Source organism: Gallinula chloropus (assembly GCF_964237585.1).
Source record: "Gallinula chloropus genome assembly, chromosome: 1".
NCBI lineage: Eukaryota > Metazoa > Chordata > Aves > Gruiformes > Rallidae > Gallinula > Gallinula chloropus.
The window spans coordinates 1,714,621-1,729,320 of record NC_140085.1 but is presented as its reverse complement, the minus strand read 5'-3'; the positions used below and the strand labels follow the sequence as shown (position 1 = coordinate 1,729,320).

At 47.4% G+C, this 14,700-nt stretch overlaps 1 protein-coding gene across 1 annotated transcript; it reads left to right on the top strand.

The window, feature by feature from the left end:
• Nucleotides 1-2,672: 2,672 nt before the first annotated feature.
• NET1 (neuroepithelial cell transforming 1) lies at nucleotides 2,673-13,739 on the top strand. The gene is made up of 10 exons (XM_084279125.1): nucleotides 2,673-2,796; nucleotides 7,376-7,483; nucleotides 8,280-8,447; nucleotides 9,229-9,291; nucleotides 9,688-9,784; nucleotides 9,904-9,980; nucleotides 10,456-10,713; nucleotides 11,372-11,542; nucleotides 12,436-12,622; nucleotides 13,230-13,739. Exons 1-10 carry the CDS (start codon nucleotides 2,704-2,706, stop codon nucleotides 13,631-13,633), a joined length of 1,626 nt encoding a protein of 541 aa, XP_084135251.1. The 5' UTR covers nucleotides 2,673-2,703; the 3' UTR covers nucleotides 13,634-13,739.
• The last annotated feature ends 961 nt before the right edge of the window (nucleotides 13,740-14,700 follow it).

Genomic DNA, 14,700 nt, shown 5'->3' with positions numbered 1-14,700 from the left:
ATTCTCACCCCGGCTGATCCCTGCCCTGCAGCCCAGAGGGGCTGGAGAGCTTGGTGCCAGGGCAGAGGGCTAAGGGGGCACTGGGAAGACAGAGGGAGGTGGTGTTGGGTAGAAGAATATGTCTCCAGTTAGAGGGAAACTGGGATTACGGCACAGGTTGTATAGGGTCCTTAGAGTGGCTTTCTTACTTCTGCTGCACAAGGAGCAGTTCTCCTTTCTTCTTGCGTTTGTTTTGGCTTTCATCAGAGCGTTCCCAGGTACCACAGCTTTGTTTGGGATGGTTTGCCCTTTGGAGTGGCATTTGCACTACAGCTTTATTAACTTAAAAGGTCATATTCACACTGTCTCTCACCTGTGTTTAAGTAGCACAGAGGCAGGTAAGTAACATGTAGATATCGCAGCGCACCCTGAGCTGCTGTAAGGCCATGCTGATGATATTGTTGCAAGAGAGGATGCCATGGAATTATTACTATATCTGTGCAAGATCACCTTCCACCCTCACTGCCTTCAGGCTTCTGTAGATCTATTGCTTTCCCTGCATTGCACGTTGGTCAGAAAGTGCCCATTGCACAGTGTGTGTCTCCATCGCTCAGGGCAGATTTTGGCCTTGAAACAGCACTTGATGCTCTATGCAGATAGACTGGGCGTGCAGAAATCATCCATCCCATCTGCTGCTGGGGCTGCTGGGAACCCCTTGTCTGCAGGAGGGTGTTGCTTTAAGGCCTTACCCACCCCTTCTTTGAACGATGGGCAGTTGCCCAGGGTGCAGTGACCCTCTGCATGCACCACACCAGGAGGCAGCCAGTCCTGTTGCATCAGGCCAGAGCTTTACGTTTCCACCACATGACATCATCACGCAGCATCAGCTGGGCTTTGCATCACCACGAATTAGTTCACCTCACAAGGTGTCACGCAGAAAGTCAGGGATCTCCTCGCTGGTGAATCATGTGCTTCCCTGGTGCAGAGCAGCAGATCCCTTCCCCGAGGGCTCGTGGAAAAGGACTTGTATCACTCTTACATCACAGCAGACACTTCATACAGCATGGAGTGCTTCAAGGCTCAGGACATCACGTTCTGCTCCTAACAAGAAACGTTTTAAGTGCCTCCTTTGTGTGCGTGACTCTGCTTCACACCTTGCCTCTCAGCTCCTGGTTGTTCATCCCCTATTTTTAGTTGATTCTCTACAGGCTGTCTCCATCTCAGCAAAAAGAGGTTGTGCTGTCAGGGTTGAGTAGCGTTCTTAAAGCTTTAGACCAAGTTTAACAATCTTTTGATCTTAGATTACAGGAGAAATGAGCATGTTTGATATTTCCCCCCCCCCCCAAAAAATTATCAAACTCAATGGAGGGTTTGCTTGTTCCTCCCTGGAGTCATCATCCCTTTGGTCTTTTGTTGTCTAAAAAATGGTTGACTTCACTAGTCCCAAAAGGGATGACCCGTATCTGAAAGAGTCGCAGCCTGGCCTTTCAGCAAGGGTATGGAAACTCACTGTATCCTAAGTTTCTAAGAATCCCATGGTGGAGGATCCCAAACGTCCTGGTCTCACATCAGTAGAGGTTAAACAGGCGCAGATTTGCTGAGAGCAGCTCTCCATGGGAGAAAACAAAGCTTTAAAAAAAAACAAAACCAAAAAACCGAAACCACAACAGGGGAGGGGACAAGCAGGACTTTCCTCCTGCCCATTACACTGAGAAAATGCCATTGCAGCGCCTCAGCTCAGCAGGGACCAGCTCAGTAGGGACCCTGCAGCACCCTTGCCTACCCCAAATCTCTCTCCCCTGAGGAAAAGCTTGCTTAGCACAGGTAGGCAGCGACACAGCTGCCCTCCTATTACCAAATAAACTCAAGTTTATTTTTACCAGCACAAGAGACCTTTTATTTTGGAGATTTGTACCTGTGCCAGGAATAATATGACTTGAACAAACAACTAAAAAAACACACACACAAACCCTTTACATCTCCAGCCAGGCCTGCTGGGACAGGCTCCCCTGGCAGCACAGGGGGGAGAGGCTCAGCCCAGCCCCTAACAGAGCCGCGCCAGCTCAACCTTTAAAGCTCAGAGCAGACTTTATAAAGACTTGTCTAGACCTGTGCTTTTCATTTTTTTATTTTATTTGTTTTTTAATAGTATTTTTTTTTCAAGCAGAGGAGGGTTGGGGCCGGTAAAAGGAAAAACAAACCCACTCGCGGCCCTGGGGTGGATTTAACGCTTCAGAGCTGCCATGCTTGTGAGGTGGCTGTAGGCAGCGGTGGGGTCTAGCGCTGAGAATGCCAGCAGAGGAAAAGAGGGGAGAAGAAGGGGAAGATAACCCCCCAAAACAAGCATTTGGCTCTGTTTCCTTACAAATAGCAAAAGCCCCGCGCTTTTCAAACCGCTTCCCGTCGCGGGTGGCGATGGAATAGTCCCCTCCATCTCTAGTGGGTGCTTGCATCGCCCTGCCTTAAAGCAGAGGCTCTCACAAGTCCCATTTTGGGGCGGTTTAGGAGGAATTAAGAGGCGGGAGAAGGGCTGTGGTGAGGAGGGGAGTTGTTCTCACCCCCTGAGGCGCGGAGCCTCAGGCGGGGCCTGAGTCAGAGGGGGTGTGTCACAGCGCCCTCCCCGCCCCCGCCGCTGAGGTCGGGGCGCTGCGAGGCGGCGGGAGCAGAGCGGGGATGAGCCCCGGCTGAAGCGGCGGCGGCGGGGGGACGCCGCGGACGGCGGCCATGGTGGCTCACGATGAGCTCGGGGGGCTGCTGCCCATCAAAAGGACTATCCGGGTGATCGACGCGCAGAACCAGTCCTTCAGGGAGCAGGAGGTGAGGAGAAGCGGGGTTAGGAGGGATTGGGGGGAGTGGGGGGGAGAGTGGTGGGTTTGGGGAGCCCTCCACCGCCTTCCCGCTCTCCGCGCCTGAGGGAAGGCGACGAGCCGGGTGAGGCGAGAGCCGGGTGAGGCGAGAGAATCGGCCGCGGGGAGAAGTGCAAGCAGCGATTTAAATATATATATATATGGTTTTAAAAGTCTGGGGGGCTAATTCGGTTGTTTAAATCGAGTTCGTGGCTCTTGGAGGAGTGGGAGCGGGGAGCCGAAGCCGAGCTCGGCGCCTCACCTGGCCCCTCTCCTCCCAGCAAGGATTGTCCTTGACACAACGCCCTTGCTCTGTAGACCACCTCTTTCCACTGACGGGGTTTTTCCTATTAGGGGGGGTGTGTGTGTGTTTGCTGCATAAAGCAAAATAGGAAAAAAAAGGAAAAAAGCCTTTCGTTGGATTGGTTGGTGTTTTGTAGGGTTTTGGTTTTTTTTTTTCCTTTGAAGCATTGTTATTTTTATCGTCTGTTGTTATGTAGATGGCAATAATTGCGTTCCTAGAAGATGCTAGCATGCCTCCTGCTGCGACAGGAGGCAAAAGTTCAGCAGCCAGGTAGGGACCGGCAGCCCTGGGCAGGGTTTTATTGCCGAAATCAGCGGTGAGATGAGGTGGCTAAGGAAAAATAAAGGGGGGGGAAGCGGCTTCAGACAGCTGGGAAGCTTGAGGGCTCCGGTCTTGAGTCGCCAGCCTCTTCAAATACCGACTAGAAAACAGCCAAACTTGGGCAATCTCATTGTGCGAAAGAGAAACCAGATGCTGGGAGAGAAATAACACAAACCAGATCTTTTAAAGGAGAGGGAATCGACTCTTCATTCTTAAAACGCGTGTTTTCTGTAAGGGTGTAACCAGTACTCTGGGTATCTGAAGTTAAATTCTGGATCTGGGGTTGAGTGATGACTCCTAAAACCGCCGCTCCTCTCGGTGCCAGGTTCTGAGTTGCTATCAAGAGCCGCTGAAGTTATCAGCAGGGTGGCAAGCCCACACTTCCCCCTTGGTGAACAGCCTGTTGAGTTTGGGAAAGGCGATGGTTGTAATCTCCCTACCGACGTGTCAAGCCGGAGGCTGGTGGTTTGGTTTGTGTGCAGACAGACGGTTTTCAGAACAGAGCTTGAGCTTTGGCGAGCTTGCTGCCTGTGAATCTTAAAGTAAGGTAGTCAGGTGACAATGATTCCTGGCAGGAGTTATCCAGGCTGGTTATTAAAATCCCTTTTTGCTTATTTGGCTTAATAGGAAAAGTTTTGCCATGAGTGGTTTTTCGATTTGTCACCGTGTTTGTACACATGGGTCTGGGATGGGCACGTAGGACATTGCGCTCTAGTAAGCCATCCTTGTAAAAGCCACTAATGATTGCCTAGCACAAGGGGAAAGGTTGTAGGCGTGCATGCTGCTGGGGGAAAATGTTGCTCAGAAGTAGAAGCTGGTTTTCTTTCCAGCAGCAAGGTGCAATCTTTTCACAATACGAAGAGTTAACCTGCATTTATAGGAGAAGCACTTGAAGAAATTCCACTAGCGTGAAGTCTTGCCTGCCAAAGGAGGCACCAAGACGTAGATTCAGCTTTTGTGTGTGCTTATACGATCTATTTATATTCACTTTTAATAGAGACCCTTGGAAAAAAAAAATCTGAATGGAAGCAAAAATGGTGTTAAACTGGGGTTTTAATTATCTGTCAGCGCTGCAATGCTTAACACCACTAGCTGTTACAGAAACTTCACAGGTTTCATTCTAATCTGGGCTCCTGTACAGTGTGGAGACAGGCTAATCATTGTTTGCAAGTACAGGACTAAAAAAAAATACAATGCTGAGCCAAAGTTAGCCAGAGCATCAACTCCACTGAGTCTCAGCTTACACCGTGGCTGACTTTGTAAGGGGAGTACATGACCCCAGGCTGAAACGCAGATCTCAGAGAAGGTGAGGTTTTGAAGGAGAGGGATTTGGGGTTTTTTTTTTCCCCCTCCCTGCCTTGGATCAGACAGTATAGTTGGAAGGAGAAGCAGAAACAGATGCATTTTTTTGGCAGTCTGAGCCATTCATGTCTGAGAGCACTCGCAGGACAGAAAGTGGGATTTGTTTCTCTTTAACAGAGAGGGGAAATGACCTTTTGCTAAGTTGAATTTATAGCGTACAGAAGTTTTTCTCCTGGCCAGGCACCCCAGGGGAGCACGTCATATGCACAGAAAATGCTCTGGTCTTGCCGATCTGCACGAAATCCCCCCCCTTCTTGCTCAGGAGAGCGGCGCTTTCCGCTTCAAGCCTGGCTTTGCGTGTCTTGGTACATATCAACTGCTCTGAAAAGTGACGATTTATAATCCCAGGGAGCCCCTTTGTACCGCCTGTCCCAAACAAGAGAGGCAGGAATGCCTTCTGCAGACCTTGTGCATATGCATGTGTCGCTTCAGCCCGGCACAGATGGGCTGGGAAGGCATTCACACATGTCCCCTCAGCACAGATAGTGTGTCATTGTGTCTCATATCTGAAAGGCTGTGGAGTGACCCTTCAGCAGTGAGCTGCGAAAGACTGTATAAGCATCCTGAAGTGCTGAGGTTTCTTGCTATTCATTTTCAGTGTCACGTTTTTCTTTTCCAGGCTATTTATATCTCTGGCCTTGACAGGGCTGTGTGTGGCTTATGTCTGTATATTTTCTGCTTACATTCCTGCAGTTTCTTAAGCTTCTCTTGGCTTGTGTCCCTTTGTCCTAGTACACTGATGTATGGTTTGCTAGAAGTAAATTACCTATCATTTCCTCCACTCAGAAATAGCTGTGATGAATTCAAGTTTTCTTGTCTTCATTTGAGCCCAACCTAACTTTTATGCCTTCTGCATAATCCTCTTGACTGACCCTGCCTTGGGTGCAGCAGGAGAGGCAAAGGGAAGAAGCAACTGCAGTGTTCCTGGGGTTGTACCAAAACCCAGCTGAGCCAGTCCCAGGGTTGAGGACGCTCTCTTGCAGCTCTTCCCCATTTCTTTAGTACCTTCCTAGTCCTGAGATTACCCAAACGCTTCAAGCTCAGCCTTAAACACGCACATATTGCTCTGCCAAGAGGTCCTTTTGTTCTCCATCACTCATCGATTGTTTCGTTTTCACATCACCCCCCCTCCCAGCAACTTTGAAGGCTTAATTCAGTGTGAGCTAACCTTCTCTGTTGCTTAACCCTGCGTGTAGGCAGCCAGACGGGCCACTCCTCAGGTCATGTTGCTGAAACCAGATCTTACATACGTAGCTCTTACGCTTCCTCAGTCTCATGACTGGAATCCAGGTCTGTGTGTTCCTATTCCTCTTTTTTTTTCTTGACGTTAGTCATTTCTGTAGCTAACACAGAAGCAGAAGGGTTTGGGTACTTCACCTTGCCATCTCAGACTGGAAATAAAGGCAGCAGAGAGCTTCTTCTAACCAGTCTTCTCTTTTCAACCTTTTGAAATACAAGAGTCTCAACTGTCACTAACCAAAAACGCTTAGTAAAGCTTAAGTAAAATTTCAACTGAGATGAACCCAAAACCCAGGCTGCTTCCATCAGCTCATCTGAACTTCATGCTAAGAAGCTTCCTTGTGATGATGAGTCACATCCAACCGTCTGCCAGATGTTTTGAGCACACCAGGGTACCTCATCTAGCTGTTCTCCTAGCCTCAGGCTCAGAGTCCCTCTCTTCCCGGCACCCCGTTGTGCACACCTTTCCCGTATCAGCCCTTACAACACGATATTTTTGATGTAAAATAGGTAGGGATGCCAAAGTGATTTTAAAAACCCATCTGAGCTTAAGCAGCAGGAGGTTTCCATGGGGCGTTTCCTCTGTCTTGGCAGCATTTCTGTCAGGACAGAATTGAAAACACTCTTGGCTCCCGGCAGGGATTAGTGGTGTAGAAAAGCAGAAGCTCTATCTTTCAAATCTAAACAATGTATTAGAAAAATTATGATGAGTTTGGGGTAGGGGAGGGATGGACAGGACAGAAAGGGGAGGTAGCTTTGTAAACTGCAGGTTTTAATCTTTATCCACTTTGTGAGTGTGAGTGTGTGTGTGTCCCTCGCAGGAATGTTCAGCATGTGGTCATTAGCTGTTGGTTAGAATAGCTGCTGAGACTGTCCTGGGCTCCAACTGCTACTTTTCTCTCCAAAATAAAATTAAAATGGAAAAACACATTCTTCCTACAAAGGAAAACATGATAAAATGGAGAAGTAGATCACAGCTCCAGCTTTAGATGACAGTCACTCGCCTCGCTGAGGAGAGTGCTTCAGTCTATTTATGTTCAAACCAGGGCCCTGCTTGAGCCCTGGTTTGAATTCTGACTGATGCATATGCTATCTTGCCTCTTGCACCAGGCAAAGTCTCTGCAGTTTAATTGCAGCCTTAAAGTTCAGACAAATATTTACAGCCTCTGCTTTCCTTTTAAGATGAATGGCTACTTCAAAACACTCTTCTTTGCTGTGTTTCCCACTCCTTAAGTGGGTTCATGCTTTTTAAACCTGCCTGAGCAGCTTGAGAAATGAAGTGGGAGTCACAGCCAGTACAATTTGTTCTCTGCTTTATTTACAGGAGCCAAGCAATAAGCGGGTTCGGCCTTTAGCACGGGTCACATCCCTGGCGAACTTGATCTCTCCTGTAAGAAATGGTGCAGTTCGGCGCTTTGGGCAGACAATACAGGTAAAAAAGCAGAGCCTTCTAGTCTTAGGAGTCAAGTGATGGAGAACGTGCTGGTTGTACTGGGATAAAACAAGCACTGGGATTTCAAGGTGTCTCTTGAAAGTCTCCTGTATGTTTCACTCAAGGACAGCAATCCTGCTTGGGACTTTGGAGTGAAGAAGAGTTCAGAGGTAGCTTGCTAGATAAGCGGGTTATCAACAAGGGTTTAAGCAGTACAAAAAAATAAGCTGATTCAGATAGGGACAATCAGTTGATAAACTGTTCCAGTACTTGAGATACGTGTATTGGAGCGTGTGCTTGAACGTGAAGTAACCCTGCTGTTCAGCAGTCCTTCAGCGATGGTAGCGAAGCGTTAGTCTGAGGAGCTCTATACCCCACACAGGCAGATAAGAGAGTTTCTGCGTCTGGTTTTAATAACGCTGCAAATCATGAGATCAAAGTTCAAGTGGCTCCTGATTACCCCATGTTATAGGTAGAATTATGACCCTCGTATTTACTTCCTTATTCCTTGGAAATTAACCCAAGCCTTACCTTCCCATCCTCTTCCCAGGCACTGCTGCTGGGTCAGTGCAGGGAGAGGCATGTGGAAAAGCTTGCCAATCTCTCAGCTCTCAGGGGTTTCTCAGCAGCTTGATTAAACTGTTCCTTTATCTGAGGAAAAGTGTCTGGGTGTGTTTTCCTGCTCTGTACAACAGAGGATGAAGGATTGGGAGGGGTATGGATAACACTGTAACACTTCTGAAATGGTGGCTTTATTTTTTTTAATTTTTCCCTTTTTTTTTCAAAATCCCTGTAGTCGTTTGCCCTTCGCAGTGACAGCAAATCTCCTGCCTGTGCCCAGAAGTCATGTAGCAGAACTGCTGCTCCTACTCCTCCTAAAAGAAGAAACAGTGTCCTTTGGTCTGAGACGTTAGATGTCAACATGAAAGAGTCCTTGAGTGCCAAAGAAATTAAGCGCCAGGAGGTAGGCTGGCTGTTAAACAGCAGGAGTGGGAGAGGCAACCGAAGCCTTGGCTTGGGCTGTGTACTTGGCAGGGAAGGGATTAACGAGCATCCGTGGGTGACTCTTCCCATGCACCTTCATTTCTAAACCACTAGATTTATTTCTGCATTAGGCATGGGAAAAGGTAGGCTTCTCTCTCTCCAGTCACTCAGGAGTTCGTTTCCCCAGTTTGACCCTTCAGAGATGCCAAACTCCTTCCAGGGGGGTGCTCAGCATTTCTGAAATTCGAGACCCAACCATGCTGGTTGCTTTGCAGCAGACCCAAAGTCAGGTTCCTTGTAAAGCCAGCTGTCTTTCTCTTAAAGCTCTTGACAATTGGTTAAAAGCCAAATAGCAAGGCCTTGGCTTGCCCTTTTCCTGTAGTTCTTAGACAAATCTTCTAAGGACAACACAGAAGCTGACTAGAGACGCCTGGGATTTGACCTCTGTGGTTTTCTGGGTTTTGTTTCTTTCTTACTTGCTTGTGTAAAAGCAGTGATTTAAAAGGCACTAATATTTAATTTGGCTTGTGTGTGAGCGTCAGAGCTTTCACACAGTTGTAAGGAATGTTGCTTTCTCCAAGCTGGGAAAGCTGGTGGATTTACTTGAGGTTGTCATGCCCGGGTGGTACACAGCGATTCGGGTGGCAGAGCCACCTAGTCAAGCTGCAGAGACAGGATATACATTATGTGAGCTGAAAGGCTCTTTCAGAGGAAGACTGGGATTAAAAACGACTCTCATTGCTTTATCCCCTTCCTCACAGGCAATATATGAAATGTCCAGGGGAGAACAGGACCTAATTGAAGACCTGAAGCTTGCTAGAAAGGTGAGTGGGGGTTTTTCTTACAGCCAGTAATCATAGGACAGATAAAGCTGGTGTGGAATCTCTCTTCATTATTATCAGGCCACAGTTTGAAAGCCAGCCTGGAAAGCAGCCCTAGAGTAACAAACCCAACCAAAAAAAAAAAAAGGATTGTGCTTTGCAGTCCTGCAGAGCTACTTGGGGAATCCCTCTCCCCCCTGAGAACAGTTCAGACAGGAAAGTCTTTTTCATTGGATACCTTCACACAGAGATGAATCTTTCAGCAGTCAGTCAGTGTTCCTGTTTCTCTTGGCTTCACTTCCTATCTGGTTTATGTGTGATACATCCCCTCATATTTAAATCATAAGGTTTTGGGCTTGGGAGATTTGAATGTATTTTAATACTGACGTTCTTTGACAGGCTTATCACGATCCCATGCTGAAACTCTCTATTATGTCCGAGGAGGAACTCACCCACATATTTGGTGATTTGGATTCTTACATTCCTCTGCATGAAGGTAAGACCAACTGGGTCACTCTCACATAACGTGCTGAGAGTTAAAACTCCATGGTTTCTCCAATTAGAACAGCTTACTGGGGCACTGATGCAATTTCTATTCTTGTGTTTCAATTCCAGACTTGTTGGCAAGTTTAGGAGAAGCAACGAAACCAGATGGAACAGTGGAGCAGATCGGGCCCATTCTTGTGAAGTGGGTGAGTCCATAACTTAGAGACAGCAGGCTAAAAAGGCACTTAAGGAAGGTTTAAAGCTAGAAGCCCAAAAGCTTGTGGGCTTTTGTAGCCTTGAGCAAAAGACTGAAACGGAAATCCTGGCTACACTGAGAACAATGGGAGTCTGTCAGCTGTAATGGGCTGTGATTTCACCCTGGAGACTGCAGTTTAGTCGCTGATATTTGAAGTGTCTGTATCTTCTGGACTATTTATCACTGATATGATTTCAGTAGTGTTATTGCTCTTAATTTCAAACCTCTGAACATCAAAGGCCCGTGACAGGCGGGATGGCCTTGTTCTCCTCACAACAGACACATACAAGATAGCCTATTAGCTTGCTTTTATTGGGCATGTATCACAGTAGGGGAAGTAGAACTCCCTGAGTTTGAAGTGTTTAATGTCATTTTCATTTCCTACATGGAATCTGACTCCGGAACGTTGTTCTCTTCTCCTGCAGTTACCACGACTCCATGCCTACAAAGGTTACTGTAGCAATCAGCTGGCAGCCAAAGCGCTTCTGGATCAGAAGAAACAGGATCGGAGGGTGCAGGACTTCCTTCAGCGCTGCCTGGAGTCTCCTTTCAGCCGCAAGCTAGACCTGTGGAGCTTCTTGGACATCCCTCGAAGTCGACTGGTCAAATACCCCCTGCTCCTAAAAGAGATCCTGAGGCACACTCCCAAAGACCACCCCGATATCCAGATTCTGGAAGAAGCCGTAAGTCTCATAGTGATTTCAGGGTCGTTGTTCTGACACACACGTGCCATTCTGGAGCTTCAGAAAGGGAGTGGAACACCCTCCTTATGAGGAGAGGTTGAGGGAGCTGGGCCTCTTTAGCCTGGAGAAGAGGAGACTGAAGGGTGACCTCTATAAATATGTAAAGGGTGGGAGTCAGGAGGCCAGAGCCAGGCTCTTCTCAGGGCTGGCAGCGATAGGACAAGGGGCAGCGGGTGCAAGCTGGAGCAGAGGAAGTTCCATGGGAACATAAGGAGAAACTTTTTTCCCTGTGAGGGTGACAGAGACCTGGGACAGACTGCCCAGAGAGGCTGTGGAGTCTCCTTCTCCAGAGACATTCAAACCCCGTGGTCCTGGATGCATTCCTGTGTGATTTAGTCTGGGTGATCCTGCTCTGGCAGAGGGGTTGGACTAGATGAGCTTTCGAGGTGCCTTCCAGTGAAAGCTTTCTGAAACACTCAGCAATTTTGTGGGGTTGTTTTCTCTGAGGACACAAATCTGCCACTGTAATCCCTCAGGAAAGCAAATAAGAGATCAGCCCACATGGATTCCATCATCTGCAGTTCTTAATTTGCACTTAAAGGAAAGATTCACAAGCAAAGGTCCCTATTTAATGATTTGTAAACATTTTGGCTTACAGATAACTATAATCCAAGGAGTCCTGTCTGACATCAACCTGAAGAAGGGGGAGTCAGAGTGCCAGTATTACATTGACAAGCTGGAGTACCTGGATGAGAAGCAGAAGGACCCCAGGATTGAAGGCAGCAAAGCTTTACTCTGCCATGGGGAGCTGAAGAATAAAAATGGACATGTAAGTCCTTCCTGTTCATGGGAATTAATTCTCAAGTTTGAAAACCTTCCCTCAGACATAGTTGAAACTATTTGTCTGTCAGCAGGACTGGGATCCCTTCCATCCTTAGAGTTAGTTTAGACAATTAGCTAAATTTATAAAGCAGAAGAGAAAGCACCTCACCTGATGGCAGCCTGCATTGCAGGGTGGAAGGGAAAGTTTCCTGCTGACAGCTTTACAATTGCCCTTCAGAAGCTGGAAAATAATTAGCACAAAATTACCATAGAAAGTGTGCTCTGTGCCCAAGCACTCCATCAGAAGGGATTTCCTGCTGGCTGTTTACTTTCAGGTGCTCTGACATTGCCCATTGTGTGCTCCAGCACACAGCTCTTCCAAACAAAAGTGTTCCTGCGAAAGCCTCTGTGGCTTCCAGCTGAACTGCCAGGAGTTTATCTGCCACTGCAGCAGCACTGAAAGACCCTGCTGTACTCAAGGGTTTGCTGCCTTTTTGTCCTGGTTTGTTATGTGAAATCTTTTTCTCTTTTCTTTACTTTTTTCATTGAATGGGGCTTTTTTTTATGTTTAACTCGGCCATTACACTTTGTATACATGAAGCATTTTATATTGTCAGGCAAGAGGTTGCTTCTCCTCATCCTCTTTTTGCCATCTGCAAATCATAATTTGCTTTGAAGGGTTCTTAAAACAATAAACCTCTTGCTGGAAGTCTGCTCTTTGCCACCACTGCCGTGGCCCTATGTTACCTTAACAGGAAATGATCTGAAGGTTGACATGGTGCAACCAGATAACGTGGCCTTGAATGCCAGAGGATGTGTAACCACTTGGAATACAGAGTGTGACGCTTGGAATACAGTGTGTGATGCTGTGCTCACACTCAGATGTGTCTTCTCTTCCAGAAACTCTACGTCTTCCTCTTCCAAGACATCCTGGTTTTGACCCGGCCGGTCACTCGCAACGAGCGTCAGGCCTACCAAGTGTACAGGCAGCCAATCCCTGTCCAGGAGCTGCTCCTTGAAGACCTGCAGGATGGAGATGTGAAAATGGGTGGATCTTTCCGAGGGGCTTTTGGCAATTCTGATAAAGGTATGGACCAAACTGCATCCCTCTGCATGGCAATCTGCTGGGGAGGAGAGATTATCCCTGGGCAGAGCTCCCTGAGGACTCAGGTTCCTTTAGGACAGCAGACATGGGGATGTTAACACGTGTCACCTTTAGCCTGTCACAGAATCACAAGGTTGGAAAAGACCTTTAAGATCATCGAGTCCAACCATTCCCATCCTAAGCTAAACCATATCCCTGAGCACCTCATCTACCCTTTTTTTAAACACACCCAGGGAAGGTGACTCAACCCCCTCCCTAGGCAGCCTGTTCCAGGCCCTGACAACTCTCTTACAGTAAAAAACCTTTTTCTAATATCTAACCTAAACCTGCTGGGCTAATCTAAACCTGCTGACCTGGGCTTTGCAGTTCTATGTTTGGTGGCTGTAAACTTAGACTAGAAAACATCTATTTTAACGTGTTGGAGCTGGCTCGTGGCGTTTGGGTTGGGGTTTTTTCTTTGGTGGGGTTTTGAATGCTTTCCCTGAAGCAGAGCAGGGCACTCCAGGTCGCTTGCTTAGTGCTGGAATATCTAAATATTGAGTTAGGAACTGATCTGCTCTTTTTTTTTTCCTCCTATGTTTATCTCCAGCTAAAAATATCTTCCGAGTTCGTTTCCAAGATCCCTCCCCAGGCCAGTCCCACACCCTGCAGGCCAACGACGTCTTCCACAAGCAGCAGTGGGTTAACTGCATCCGAACCGCCATCGCTCCCTTCCAGAGGACTTCTGCCTCCTCCTCAGAGCTGAAACAGCTGCCAGAGCTGAGCGAAGAATCCGAGGAGAACAACCCCTCCGCTCCCAACATCAAAGCCCAGAAGAGACAATCCACCATGTCCGGCATAACCGAGATGGAGCTAGATGAAAGCACATCCGAGTGCGGCTCGATCCTGGACTCAGAGGAAGCCAAAGGTGTGAAAACACACAGAACGCTCTCTGGCTACAGGAAAACAAGGGAGAAGCAGCTAAGCAGCAAGAGGAAAGAAACGCTGGTGTGAAGAGGAACCCAGCGACCTCTGGGTGCCAGACTCTTTATTTATAAATACCGTGTACATTTCTCTTACAATGTGAGCATGGTTGGATTCACTCTGCTGAACAGAATATTTGGGGAAGGGAGGGGGGGTTCATGTTGTAATGGCAGCTACTGGTATGCAGTTAACGCTGTTGAACTGGAGTCTGGGGTGTTTTTTTTACCAACACAGCCTGGTTTTAATGCTGTGAGGGGCTGGGAAAGAAGCCTTCATGCTTTTTTTTTTTTTCTCATGGCAGATTTGAAGAGCTTTGGTTTCAGAAAGGTTTCCACGTGGGGTGTTTGAGGCTGGCAAACAGCAAAGTGAAGAGTGGAAGGTTTGGGGTGTCACCTGGTAGCACTTCCCTGGGCAAAGGGTTCGGATTGACACCGCACAAGGGCTTCTAAAGCAGACTGACAACCTGAATTCACATTTTCCTGTTGTTTATGGCTGTACATTTTGCAGTGTGTGGTTACTGTGATGCACACAACGTTTTCATGGTGAAAAAGGAGAAGGGAGGGGGGGAAAAAAAACCCAGACCCCAATTCAACAGGTTTTCAATTTACCTACTGGAATCTTTTCATCTTAGTGTCCCCTTTGTACATTCCTCATTTTTCCCTCTTATAACCTGCCAGATATTTAAATCTTTTTTTTTTTTTATTAGTTGTTTTGTTTCAAGTTTGGGGTTTGGTTGGGGTTTTTTTTTTGTTTTCTTTGGTTTTTGGTCTCTTTTTTTTTTTTTTTTTACTTTTGTATTTTGTTATTGTTGTCCTTGAGACTTTCAAATACTTGATCTTTCTTGCTGAGGTGTTTGTGTACGTACTGTCAGTCACATCACTCCAACAGTTTTCCAGAGCACAGACAAGCTGCAGCCTTCAGAGTGGTGGCTGGGAGGGGGGGGACACACACACTTAATGTAATTTCCCCCCCCTTTTTATAAGTGATGTAAATGTCTTGTGTGTGCTCCAGATTACTGCAAGAGAACTGCATTGGTAGGGGGGTTTAGGAAGGTTTTAGGCACGTGTCAAAGGGTTTGGGGAGGGAAGAGGAGCAGC